At 50.6% G+C, this 13032-nt stretch overlaps 1 protein-coding gene across 1 annotated transcript in view; it reads right to left on the bottom strand.

Moving 5' to 3' along the window:
- Nkd2 (NKD inhibitor of Wnt signaling pathway 2) overlaps nucleotides 1-12786 on the bottom strand; it is a 28140-nt gene extending 15354 nt beyond the window's left edge. Inside the window, exons 1-3 of the mRNA XM_034523594.2 lie at nucleotides 12542-12786; nucleotides 12410-12445; nucleotides 12053-12156 (exon numbers count right to left, since the gene is read on the bottom strand). Of these exons, the coding sequence (XP_034379485.1) occupies nucleotides 12053-12156; nucleotides 12410-12445; nucleotides 12542-12566 (165 nt within the window). The 5' untranslated portion in view covers nucleotides 12567-12786. The remainder of the gene's footprint in view (nucleotides 1-12052; nucleotides 12157-12409; nucleotides 12446-12541) is intronic.
- Nucleotides 12787-13032: the final 246 nt, after the last annotated feature.

The following is a 13032-nucleotide window of genomic DNA, read 5'->3' as shown; positions in this document are numbered from 1 at the left end:
AAAACTACACTAATCCCCAGTTTGTGTAGGAATTAATCAGACACATGTACCATAGGGAGTTGACCATCTACTGTCCACAAGGAAGTGGACACCAAAGAAGCCCAGTTCACAGAGAGTACCAGACAGATGGAAGAGGGTGGATGAGTCCCTGGATGGGTGCATTACAGGAATGAGCCTGGGCCACTTGCTGGAGAAACTTCTGCAGCAAGAGATGCTGCCAGGAAGGTCATAGGCCGTAAAGGGTCAGCAGCCTCCCTTTAAAGTCTGGCAGTCAAGATTCCTTATCCCTCACTCAGAGAAAAGGATTCACGTGACTTGTGTCACACTAACCCAGACAAGTGGGAAGCCCCACACCTCAGCAAAGAAAGAAGACTCCACATCCTCCCAAGAATCATCTCCAACAAAGACATCCACAGAGGACCGACCATGAAACAAACCGCTTCCAGCACACACAATAAGTCTCTGTGTGAGTGTGAAGATTACATAAGAATGTCTGCACTCACTGTACATGCAAACACACGTGTATGTGTGCACACATACACGCATGCACACAAATGTGCACATGTGCGCACAGACACATGGACGTACAGACACACACAGGTGAACATGCACCCATGCACACACATTCAAGTACATGTGTACATACAGACGTACACACCCATGTATATACATGCACATGTGTGCACACACAAATACATTACACACAGGAACACACACATATGCACACGTTCATGTACACGCTAGCACACATACTTGTGCACGCATACATACTTATGTTTTTCCAGAGACAATAATCATGAGCCATGCTGAATACTTCCCTCGTTCTCACTCTTGGCACACTGAAATTGCTTTGCTTTAGTCCTTCGTGTTCCAGTCACTTTGCAACTGGTCTACACCTTGATCTTCTTTAGCCTGACACCATGATTGTCTTTCACAGAAAACGATGGTCAAGGCTGGCCAGCCTTCCCTAATGGTGACTATTCACAGTTCCTATTCATAGTTCACAGGCCACAGAGGTTGCAAAATAACAAAATGGAACCCATAACTCAGCTCTCCCAGACTCAGATCCCTTTGCCTCTTGCTTGGATGAAGGTGGACTCGACAGACCCCACACAATTTCTTCCATCTCGACTCTTACTCAGGAAACCCACTGGCCATCTTTGTTTCTTTTCATTCCTATTAAAGCTTTATGTTTCCTATTTCAAAGGCAGATTAATTCCCAAGCTGGAAGAGAACACGACTGAACCCTAAGTTACTGTTTTTGTTTTACTTTAGAAGGTACTGTGTGATGTGGTGTTCTTACCAGAGATAAGCGGGCTAAAAACCGGCGCCAGGCTCCTGGGGAGCTCACAACTCAGAAAAAGCAATAAATGGTGTTCATTTTTGTTAAGTGCTCTCCGTAGAGCCCTGTGGAAACATACCCTCACTGGCTCTGCTGCCTGGCTAGGCTGTGAAGATCAAAGAGGGCCTCATAGCTACCCTGTCTGGCAGCAGCTGCATGAACTCCTTAAAGGGAAAAGAAAAAAAAAAAAGCCAAACCTATATCCTTCAAACACACTGTAAGGAAGTGTAGTAGGGTCCCGGTGACAAACTTGTATTGCAGATCTTAACAAATAATATTGTTTCAGAAATGATACCAGCTCCGGGCAACTGAAGGTTGCACAGCTGCAGGGAAGTAAGCCCAGGGCCATCCAGACACAGAAGGAAGCCTGGACATAGCAAGGGTTCCTAGGATGTAATAGCTACTAGAACAGCTCCAAGGGACTGGCTAGTGGGCCAAGGACATTCTGGCTGCCAGGACTGGCCAGGGATTGGTGAGAGCTCTGACCTGGTTATTTCATCCACCAAGGCTCTGGTCCCCTGCACCACGGGCAGATGTGGTACCCAGTGATCCCCTCACTGTTTCCTGAAAAGCTCTTCCACATAAACAGAGGCTCCCGTTCATTCTGTCCCATGCTAACCTCGGCCCCATACTCTGTGCATCACAAACAAAAGGAACCCCAAGTCCAAGTTCACAGAACCTTTTGAGAAGCTTCCTCTCCCACAGATGAACTAATGCCCTTTCTGACAGGATGCAGATATACAAAGCAAAGCCAGTGGCCAGCTCCTGCTGCCTTGCCATGCCTGGAAGGGATGGGGTCCCTAGTGCCACCACTTCAGTGGTCTCCCCACAGAGGGCGTGACTCCTAAGGTCATCAGATGCCGTTGGTTCGTTATCCCAAGCATGCCCAGTCACAACCGACCCCACCAGAGCTGGCTACTCTCAAAACACAGCTAAGGAGGACCAAGGATAAAATGCCGATAGGTTATTTTCCCAGAGCTAACACCAGCTGTGTTTTTAAGAAAGTCCAAATCATTACAAGTCTCATGTAAAGATAAAGTTATCCCACCTTCCTGTTCCACAGCCATAGAGTGGGTCCTAGAATCCCCATAAGGTTAGCAATGGGGGAGGAAGGGGTTGGGGTGGGGGGATCAAGACAGATGATGGCCCTCCTCGAGGGCTTCCTGTATCCTTCCAGCCGTAATGCCTGTCCCAGACAGTAAGTAGCCTTCTAGAGCCACAGAAAGGTTGGCATACATGTCTTTGTTAACTGTAGCTCCTAGGAGGTAGGTGTAGGTCACTGTTAGTTCTCTGTGTATATTTCCCCTCCTCTGTTTGCTTCTGCCTAGGGGTCTTTCACTGTGATGTCTGGACAACCACCCTTTGTCAATGCTGCCTTTCGTCTGAATCCACACCAGGGCAATCCCCTGACCATCCTCTAGTTCACCCTCTGAACCATCCAGGAACCCTTGTCTGGCTCCTCCTTCAGTCTAGGTGAGATAGTGAGCAGGCAGGCAACCTTGAGGCAGAATAGCAAGCAGCTCGGGGGTGAGTGGAGGGTCAGGAGGTTATGAAGATTAGAGTCCAGGCTCCAGGACTCAACACAGCATGACTCAGTAAACTGCCAAATCTGTTGTACCTTAGTCACCTCCTTTCAAAAAAGGTCTTGGGGCAGGATCTGAGAGTCCATAGGTAACCCTGCAGGAGAAGCTCAGGCACATGGGGTCTGTATCTGTGTGAGCAGTCTTCTTCTCACCTTATTCCTAAGACAGTTCCTCTTTGACCTTTTATCTTTTCTCTTCAGATGCACCCGGATGTGGCTTCTCTCCTACTTGGGGCACTCCGCTTTCATCCCCAATACCTCCTTACCATCATTTCCATTCCAGTCTACACAGGCTGGGCTGCTCGACGGCGCCCACTGCAGCTAGTACTCTGTTAGTGATGTGTTCTGGTACCTTCTTCCTAGGCCTCATGTTGAGCCGCGCCTATCCCTGTGGCCTCACCCCATCATTTTGGACTCCACACTCCACTAGGGCTCACCAGGGTTCACCATTCTCCCCTCCCACTGCTCACCTGCCAGTGATCCTTGTGGCCTTCTGGAACCCACTGCTTCCTGTAACACAACTCTTAAGCATGTGGACGCCCCCCCCCCCCACCCCCCACAGCTTTCCAAGGGGTCCAAGTACAGTGAGTGCAGTTCTCTTTCCTCTACTCGTCTTTTTCAGAACACAATGTCATCTTCATTCAGATTAAAGCTGGCTCTCCCAAACCCTAGGAAAATAGGCTCCAGGACTCCCAGCATAGGTGAGGCTCACCTTAAGTTGATGGAAGCAGAAGGTAGCTCCAGCCTAGCCTAGGCTCTTCTCCTACTAAGTCACTATAGGAGTCCAAGGGCTAACCTTGCCAGCAAGGGGATTTCGGGCAACCAGAGAGAGCACAGGGGTATTTATACAGGGAATGATAAGAACGGGCCAAGTGCAGAGACACACCACTCACCTGGGAGACCTGTGGGCCAGACACCCTGAACTGAGTGAGATATGTAGGAGATTCTGAACACCCCCGGAAGGGCAAGGGCCAGGGTTGGATGGAGCCTCAGAGACCAAATGCCAGTCCAGCTAAGACACCCAGTCAGCCATGGGAAAGGAGGGCTAAGTGGACAGGGGACACTGACCAAGATGTGAAGACAACAGTTTTGGGTGAGCAGCCAGGACTTCCCTACCAAGAACACAACCAGAGGAGGAAGGCTAAGGAAACCTATAAGAGCCCACTGAGCAGTGTGAGCAGAAGGGACTAGCCAGCCCACCTGTACTCTCAATTGCCCTGTAAGAACACTGGCGGTGCCTGTAGTAGGGGCTGCATGCCAGGTCCTTGGGGCAGGAAGAAAGAGGTACTGTTTACCAGGCTGACTATTTCATGCCATTTCTGAGCAGGTTCTTCTTCAGAGCCAAGCCGAGGTCAGGCTTTCACTTCAAGGAGATACAAGTAAATCACATCCCTTCAGTGAAGAAATGTATCAACTCTGGGCCTACACATCACAGGCATGAGAGAAGCCAGGAGGGCCCTGCTACCCCCTATACATGGGCAAGCAGCACTTACGATTCTGGAGACAAAGAAGACAGGAAGGGCTGCGATTCCTAGCACACAGAACATCCTTTACAGAGCTCTAAACACTGATCAACCAGGATGCCTAATGGTATGTTAAAATAATCTCCATCTGAATTTCTGTATTAAAATATTACATGCGTCTTTAGCTTCTCTGATTTCAGGGCTCAACACTCACTAGGGCTAACTGAGGAGATTCTGAAGAACAAAAGTAAAATTAAATCCTCCCTTCTGGCTGCCAGGCTTCATTGCCATTAGTCCATTCCAGCTGTGCGTGGCAAACAGGATCGAACAGACCCAATTTGTTCAGTGTTGGCATGAAGAGCTGCCAGGCGGATGCTGCCAAATCTCCCATCCAGATGAAAGCTGATTACAGCAAACATCATCCCAGCAGTAGGTGAGGGTTTTTGATTACTAACAGGCTTACCTGTAAGTAGCAGCTCCAGCAAACCAGTCATGCCCAAACCAGTGCTGTGCTTTGCCCAGGATGGTCCTAGCATCTAACCATGTCTACCAACTACATGAGAGACCAGACGACTCTGTGTAGCAGATCAGTCCATAGCTGTTCCTGGTGAGGTAGCCAGCACATGGGATAATCACTCTCAACTCTCATAGCCTAGGGCAGTGTCGTCCTCCTTGAAAGTAGCCAGTCCACGTTCCAGGCCAGGCTTCAATGTTACCTGGCACCAATCTCAGTTGATAAAACAGAATAGAGTCTGAGGATTACCTTCGTTTCCCCACCCCCGCCCCCAATCACTACTGGGTGGCCCAAGAGGAGCCACTTGCTCTGACCCATGCTGGGTCACAGTTGGCAGAGAGCATTCATGTTTTGACAGCACAAGGATAACCATAGAAAGCCAATCAAGCAAAGGGCTGGGAAGGGTGTGGGGGCTGTGTGAATAACCTTTCCATATGCCACCTCAAGTATGAGGAGCCTAACTTGAGCCACATGTTCCAGTGACCCTGTAGCCACCCCAGGCCCCAAGTTCTTCCTGAAGCTATGGCCACCTGGGCTCCACCTGGCTCTGCTTGTCAGCATGCCTACCAACTACCTGACAGACCAAGCACATAAACAGTGCTCTACTGGGACCAGATGACTCCATGTAGTGGGAGGACTTATCCCATTCTTTCACACTAGTGGTATTTCAGTTTCTCACATGAACCAGGACAGGTTCTGGGTACCCGAGACAGGCTTGTCCTCTGCACCCTTCTAGGGAATCCTTCAGCCAGTGGGTAAAGTTGACACAAAACTCACAAGACACAGAACTGAATTCTCAGAAGTATTTGGGTGGGAAGGATAGGGATCTCTTGGGTTCAGGTCCCTCCCTCTTGTAAGAAAAAATGTCTACCAAGAAGCTATAAAAGGGAGGCAGGCACAGTAATAACACACCCATCTGAACCTCCAGGCACAACTGTACTGAGCGGTTTTCCTGTTTGTCAGGGTCTCAGGCCTTACTCTGGTTACTGGTGGAAGGTTCTGCTCTGGTCTCAGAGCAAAAATTTTGTATCGATGAACTCGATGGCATTGGGTGGGGGGCGCTGTACCATTCATTGTTGTCCACTGTAAGAGCAGCCCACAGAGCACCCACAACAGCTCAATGAACTGACATTACCATGTGATGCTAACTTCACTCTCAGTAGCACAGCATATATCCAGGGGTTATACAAGGGGATCTCCCTCATGAACAACTCTTTCCTGTGATCCTCAGAGCCACAAAGCTCTATAGGGCTTCACCACCAACCAGTTAGGGACATCAGCCTTCATGAGCTGCTGTGTGTCAGCGTCTCCATAGTCTCCTGGGGTGACACAAGCCTGTCCTCATAACCCAGAGACTTTCTGACACAGGCAACCTTCTGGGAACTCCTCTCACCTGTACAGAGAAGTGGTCTATGTCCACAGGGCTTCGCTTTCCCAAGCACAAGGCTGGCCACTGTGTTTCCAAATCACATGTGGGTGGTTCTACTGTGTGTTGGCACTGACTCCCTGGTCCTGGCCAGGATGAAACACAGTGGACAGCCTCTGCCAAGCTCCTGCACCCCATTCTAGACCCTCACATCTGTCCTCTCACCGTTGCTAGGGCCAGTTTGCTGCCTCCTAAACATAGGGGAAAAGAGAGTCATGTTTTCACTAGACCTGGCATGGGGCTCCCAATGTTAGCTCTAACCAGGACTTCAATAACCTCTGTGCAGATGACTAGTGGGTACCCCCTGACCCGCAACCTCACTACTGAGGCTTGAGACTGAAGACACAGCTCTGTCCTCTCTTTCTTTCTTCCTTCCTTCTTTTTCTTTCTTTCTTTCAAAGATTTATTTATGTATATGAGCGCTCTATCTGCATATCTGTGTCTAGAAGAGGTCATTACACATGGTGGTGAGCCGCCATGTGGTTGCTAGGAATTGAACTCAGGACCTCTGGAAGAGCAGCCAGTGTTCTTAATCTCTTCTTGCTTACCAAGAAATAGAAACCACCAACCCCTGTCCCCAGACTATAGAGCAAGTGGCAAGAGATACAGAGCAAGTATGCCCATCCCTAATGCTGGGAAAGGACTGGGTCTGGATATGTCACCTGCATTATCTAGCTCTGGACAAGCTATAGTGATTGGGAAGTTGGGCAGCCTGCTCTTGCACATGAAACTGGCCCACAGTGCTAGAACAGAACGCTGATGAGACTAGGCCATTATCTTGCGTATGGTTGAAACCGTGGTTCCTAGCCGTGCCATTGGCTGGCTTCCTGCTAGCCTTGCTCCCAAGCTCATGTCAGACACCTCCCTCCTCACCAGGGCTCCAGGTTGAATAGGACTTCTGGTCAAAAGTGGTCATCACAGGCTAACTCTTGGACTGTCTCAAAAAAAAAAAAAAAAAAAAAAAAAAACCCAAGGTGGGTAGTTCCTGAAGAACAATGACAAAGGTTGACCTCTGGCCTCCACATACATGTGCATGCATGTCGCATATACATGTACATGCACACACACGCGCACATACACACATATAAAGCACAAAATGTTCATATATAAACTACTCAGCTATAAGCAAAACTGTAGGAAGTAACCTGAATTCTAGAGAGGTGGCACCATTTGCCACAGTGGCCAATCTGCTGACAGGGCAGGGTGAAGCTACTTTTCCACTTTTATTAATACTTCTGGAAAGCCAAGATTTTAGCTCCTTCAGCAGCACAATGAGTGGCTGTGTCTTGAAACTGTTTTGGAAATCTAGATAAAGACAAGTTACCTGGTATTAGTCTTAGTCCTAGCTGTCTGTGAACTCCTCCTCTGGCCCCCAAATCCAGGTGGTGCCCTGAGGCAAAATGTCCCACATTCTGAGAGCCTTGACCTAGACACTTTATATGGGGCTTTTCAGGTGCAGAGGTGTGTAATAAGCGTATCTGCACATATCCACTCCCTCTGTGCCTATCAGAGAGCACTTTCAGATCTTCCTGGGAGCCTCTCAAAGAACTTGAATCCCAGGGGAACACTACTCCAGTGACCAATGACCTTTATAGAGAGAGGCTGTGCCAGCCAACTTTATTATAGACACCAGGAATCTGCTCCTCCAGTCTCTGTGGCCACAACCCTAACCATGGCCTCATATGGTCAGTGTCCCAGAGTCCCTGTCATAAGACACCAGAGAACCAGGCAATGAGCAAAGGCAGAGGCCAACCATACACTGTCCCTCAGTGGCAGAGTACATCAGAGCAGTCTCAGTGGGTCAGACACTGACTGCATGGCACTTGGCTAGTCCTTGAGGACTTTGCCTCGGAGATGACTCCAACACAGAGATAGCCCCATGGCCTCTTTTCCCTCCTCTATATAGTCCTATCCATATCCATAACCTTCAGCCATGTGCCTAAAAACATTGTTACCAGCTCCCTCGGGTTCAGTCCTCAGGCCAGTTTTGTTTCACCTCGCCTAGAGGCCATTTCCTCCAAATCAGCAAGGTGATTCCCGAGGCCTCTGCTAATTCAAATCCCCTTGGGTAAGAACCACTCAGCTTATCACACATTTGTGGGGTTCGTCGAGACCCCTGCACATTCAGAAGCATAGAAGGGGCAGGTATTCGGTGCCACCTGACCACTTGACCATGGGAATCCTCAGTGCTCCTTGATGTTGCCAGTCCCCCAGGCTTGTCCTTGATGTTCCCGAATCAAACTGAGCCCCTGGATCCTTTTGCCCCTGGATCCCTTTGTACTTCTGTGCCAACGTCTCAAGACTCAGACTGGGTCCCAAAAGCCAAACACAGAAGGCGTAGAGATTATGGGGAGCAATGAGAATGTGCTGTGTTGGTTGTCCCTGACACCCAAAGTATCCCTCTTCTACCCAGGTGCCTCCAGGGCCTCCACTCCAGACTTTGTGTAGGCACTCCCAGGGAAATACTGCTTCTTCTTGTGGGCTGTAAAGCTTAGCAGCTGAGGACAAACCATGAGGCCCCCATCAGTTCCCTGGAGCTCCGTATATCCCCTGCAGATGTCTTGTGGCCCAGGTGCTATGTTTCTGTGTCATCTAGGATAAGGAGATATTCAGGCAGTGACAGAAACATGAGGAGTGTCTCAAAGGCTAACATCCCTCCTTCCTTAACAGAAGCATGTAAATTTGCGGGTGAGGTGGCTCCTGGCTCAGGTCAGATAAATGACCCTGCCTGAACAGGAGCATCAGAGTTAAGGGGCTGAGGCTTGACAGCCAGCTCAAGAGAATTCTAGCCAGTCAGAAATGATCAAAGCATGAACAAGAAAGATTTCCAATCCTGTGGAACCTATAGACAAGATGATGAGGAGGACTGATGGGTTTTGTTAGAAGCCAAGGTCTGCACAGTAGATTCAGCCCTGAAGGTACCACAAGGTCTCACATTGATCACCCCCATATCTTACAAGGTTATCTACCTCCTTGTGAAAGGTATAACATGTCAGCACACACAGAGTGGCTATGGAGATGTGGTTGGAGCTGGGGAGTGGCACTGTGAAGCTCCAGTTTGCTCAAGACAGCCACACAAGCCCTCAACAGGCTAAGCAGCCATGTCCTTTCCTCTTGCAAATATGGACAGCTGTAGAATGTCCACAGTCAGCCATGGTCATGGTTCTCAGTGGCCTCCTCAACTTACATACAGAAAGATCCCTCAAAGTCCAAGTTAAAACCCCACCACTAGAATGAGCAGAATGTTCCTTCCTCAGGCTCAATGGAAATCTGTGTTTAATTCACAGCAACAACAAAAATAACAGTGACTCTTGTCTTCTTAGCAATTTCCTGCCAGCCTGGGGGGGGGGAGGGAGCTGAAGAAATTAAAGACAGTCTTGTGGAAGAAGGGACACACATAAGGAGACTGTCTTGTGGATGACTACTCAGCCACTTTGAGAAAAGCCTTCACCATCTGCTGTTTGAACTACAGCCCTATCAGTACTATCTCAAAGCCTGTGACCACAGTACTGAAGTCACATTCTCTCCAAACCAGCACTTGGTTATTGTTAACAGACCCATGCCCCACCCCCTTCATATCCCCACAGGCAAGGAGCCACACAGGTGCTGACACACAGCAGAGCTTCTGGGAATAGCAATGGTGGCCACTCAAGGCAGGAAGTAGCATCCAGGAGACTTTTAGATGTATACAGATGCACAGACCAGTACAGACTTTTAGATGAACACAGGTGTACAGCTCAGTAACAAAGTCTAAAGCAACTTCATCCTTCTGGGTTTAGGGAATGGGGAGAGCAGATGAGAAGCAAGTCTCCCGGTGACCTGTCATGCTTCACTGGGAGTTGGTGGTTGGAAGTGTTATTCAGTATAATCGGGGCTGCCCTTCCTCAGGGTACAGCTCCTGGAAGGACACTAACTTGAGCAGAACTCTGGACACTGTGAAAAGAAGGATTTCAGAAAGGACATAGACCCAACACTAACTGTCCCTACTGAGCTTTCCAGATAGAAGAAAGAGTATGGTGATATAGTCCCTCCCAGACCTGAGCAAGAGCTACCTAGTGCAGCCCAAACTTGCTAGGCACAAGGACAGCAATGTGGCTTCAAGAATACCTGAACCGGGGCCTCAGCTCAAGGTCTTGCCCGGCCAGGAGCCACAGACAGATAAGAAAAACCCAGGAAATAGAACGTTGCTTATAGCTACCTAAGCCGAGTCAGCCTTACTAACTCTGCTCTTAGCCACCTTAGAAAAGCTTTATTGGGCTGGAGAGATGGCTTAGCAGTTAGGAGCACTGTCTGCTCTTCCAGAGGTCCTGAGTTCAGTTCCCAGCAACCACACGGTGGCTCACAACCATCTGTAATGGGATCTGATGCCTTCTGCGGGGTATCTGAAGATATCGACAGTGTACTCATATACATAAGATAAATAAATCTTTAAATAAAAAAGAGAAAAGCTTTATTATAAAAGGACAAAGCTAAAAGAAACAACGTAAGCCACAGCCCACACAACTAAAACAAAACAAAAATGACCGAAAAGTGTAGTGTTCATGGTGCTCCTACCTTCATACTCCAGTGACACCCACTTCCTCGTCAGCTAAGGTGTGCCCCATTCTGAAGTGCTCTCAAGTGGGGATTCTAAGGCTTGAGCGTAGACTTACTGCTAGGGAGAAAGACCTTAGGCTTGACAGCTAAGGGGTAGGGCCAGTCTAAATGCTCTACCATGGCATGAACAGGTTCCCAGAGACCAGCCCCAATTTTGTATCTCTGGCTAATACGCATCTGAGAACCAAGCTGTCCTGAGGCATCAACTGGCCACCGAGAATTCCTCTGCAAATGTAAATGGTAGCAAGATGGACCTCGGCAGCACTGGATGTCAGGCCTGGCTTCCTCTCCCAGAAATGGACAGCACATAACTGTAATCTCCACATAACTGAATATCCACACTGGACCCACAATACCTCAGCATCCAGAAGTTTCTATTCATATGCCAGAAGGACTGATGCCAGTCCACTTGCTGACTTCACAGAGCTCACAGCCAGTAAGGGGCCTGTCTGTAGTGGGAGCCGGTAGTGGTGAACCAGACGTAGGTGACCAAGTGTAGTGTTCTTGTCCTTTCAAACTCTGCTCTCCCTAACACCAATAACCCAATGTCTACTTCCTCTTGCTGGCAGATATACGGGTGTTCCACCCAAGGTCTACCACATCTCATCCCTTTTCTTTTAAACACAGCACATGGATCATCTACTCTGTACATGGGGTAACACTTGTGGTTTGGAGGTACCATTTTCCCACTGCCCATCTGTCCAGGAACCCTCCCTGCAGGACTGTAGTCAGTTCTCTAAAAGATGGGCGGCAAGGGTAGCCCTTACCTCTTGACAACTTCATTGTGCAAGCAGTCAGCCCTATAACACCCATCAACAGATGGAGAAGGTCCTCCAACTCAAGCCTGGAATTCTGAGATCATGGCCCCCAGTTGAGTCCCAACTCTGCCTTAGAATCCCTTCACCAGCTCCTCCTGCCTGAGGAGTGGAGCCACCAGTCCAGCCTAGGGCTTGGAGGTTCCAGTACCTCCACCCAGCCCCCTCTGGGATACTATGCCAGATGCTGGGAAGGGATAGCCTATCCAGGCCAACCATATGAGTCTTCTGCATCTCCCGGTGGTAAAGAAGCACGACTCCGTTGCCGCGAGGCCCCTGGTTGCGCGACCCCGCCCACCTTCCCCGTCGCCTACCTGCTTGTCCCGTGCGCGGTGTTCCACACCACTGCCCGCGCGCCGGTCGTTCTCTTCCGCTCCTTTGCGACTACTCGCGTACGCTGACACCACGAAGCTGTCCCCTGCGGCCCGCCCGCAGACACGCGGGAAACACGGCACCCACGGAGAAGGAAGGAGACCGTGAGCTTCGCGGGGTGCGCTTCTGCCCAGCCTGACTCGCTGCGCCCACCCGGTACCCAGAGCCCCGGGGCCACGCGCTCCCGGAGACCCAAGGCGTGTCCCACCCGAGGGCGCGAGGCAAGGCGCGCCCCAGGCTTGGAGCTCTGCGCATCCGGCCCCGGGGCCGCCTCGCGCCCTGGCCTCGCCCGGGCTCACCTTCGGGACTCTCTCTCCTCTTGCAGGCTGCTGCGGCTGCGGCACGGTCGGAGGACACAGGGAAGAGGGAAGGGGCAGTGAGTGGCGGCTCCCACCCGCCCCCCTCTCTCCCGCCCCTGGCCCGCTCCTCACCGTGCTTGGACTGAAATTTCCCCATGTCTCCGCTGGGCCTGGACCCACCCTCCGGCCGAACTCTCAGGTGCACGTCCGAGGTTCGAGCCCGGGGCACATGGACCGCGCGCCGAGAGCGACTCGTGGAGCCTGGATCCGGGGCCGGGCAGTCGGGTGAGCCTTGGCCCGGCAACCGGAGACACCGGCGCGGGCAGCGGCCGGCCTCCCTTTGAGCGCGCGCGCCCGCAACGGGGCTTTAACAGCAGTTCTCGCAGCGCCCCACGCGGCCGCGGACCATAGCGCAGTGGACCCTTTACCCTACCTAGGACTTTACTAGACAGGCAGTTTGTAACCTGCTCTGAGCAGCGACTGGCACAGGGCATCCGTGAGTGCAGACAGGGCCTGCCTGCACTGGACTCCAGGTTTCTAGCTCTTTGAGATTTCTTATGGGGGAGACACCCTCTACCCCTCACCAAACTTTTTCTTGAATTCCCAAATTCAAGAGGTCGGTG

This window comes from Arvicanthis niloticus, chromosome 19 (genome assembly GCF_011762505.2).
Source record: "Arvicanthis niloticus isolate mArvNil1 chromosome 19, mArvNil1.pat.X, whole genome shotgun sequence".
Classification (NCBI taxonomy): domain Eukaryota; kingdom Metazoa; phylum Chordata; class Mammalia; order Rodentia; family Muridae; genus Arvicanthis; species Arvicanthis niloticus.
This window is presented reverse-complemented; position numbering and strand designations above follow the sequence as displayed.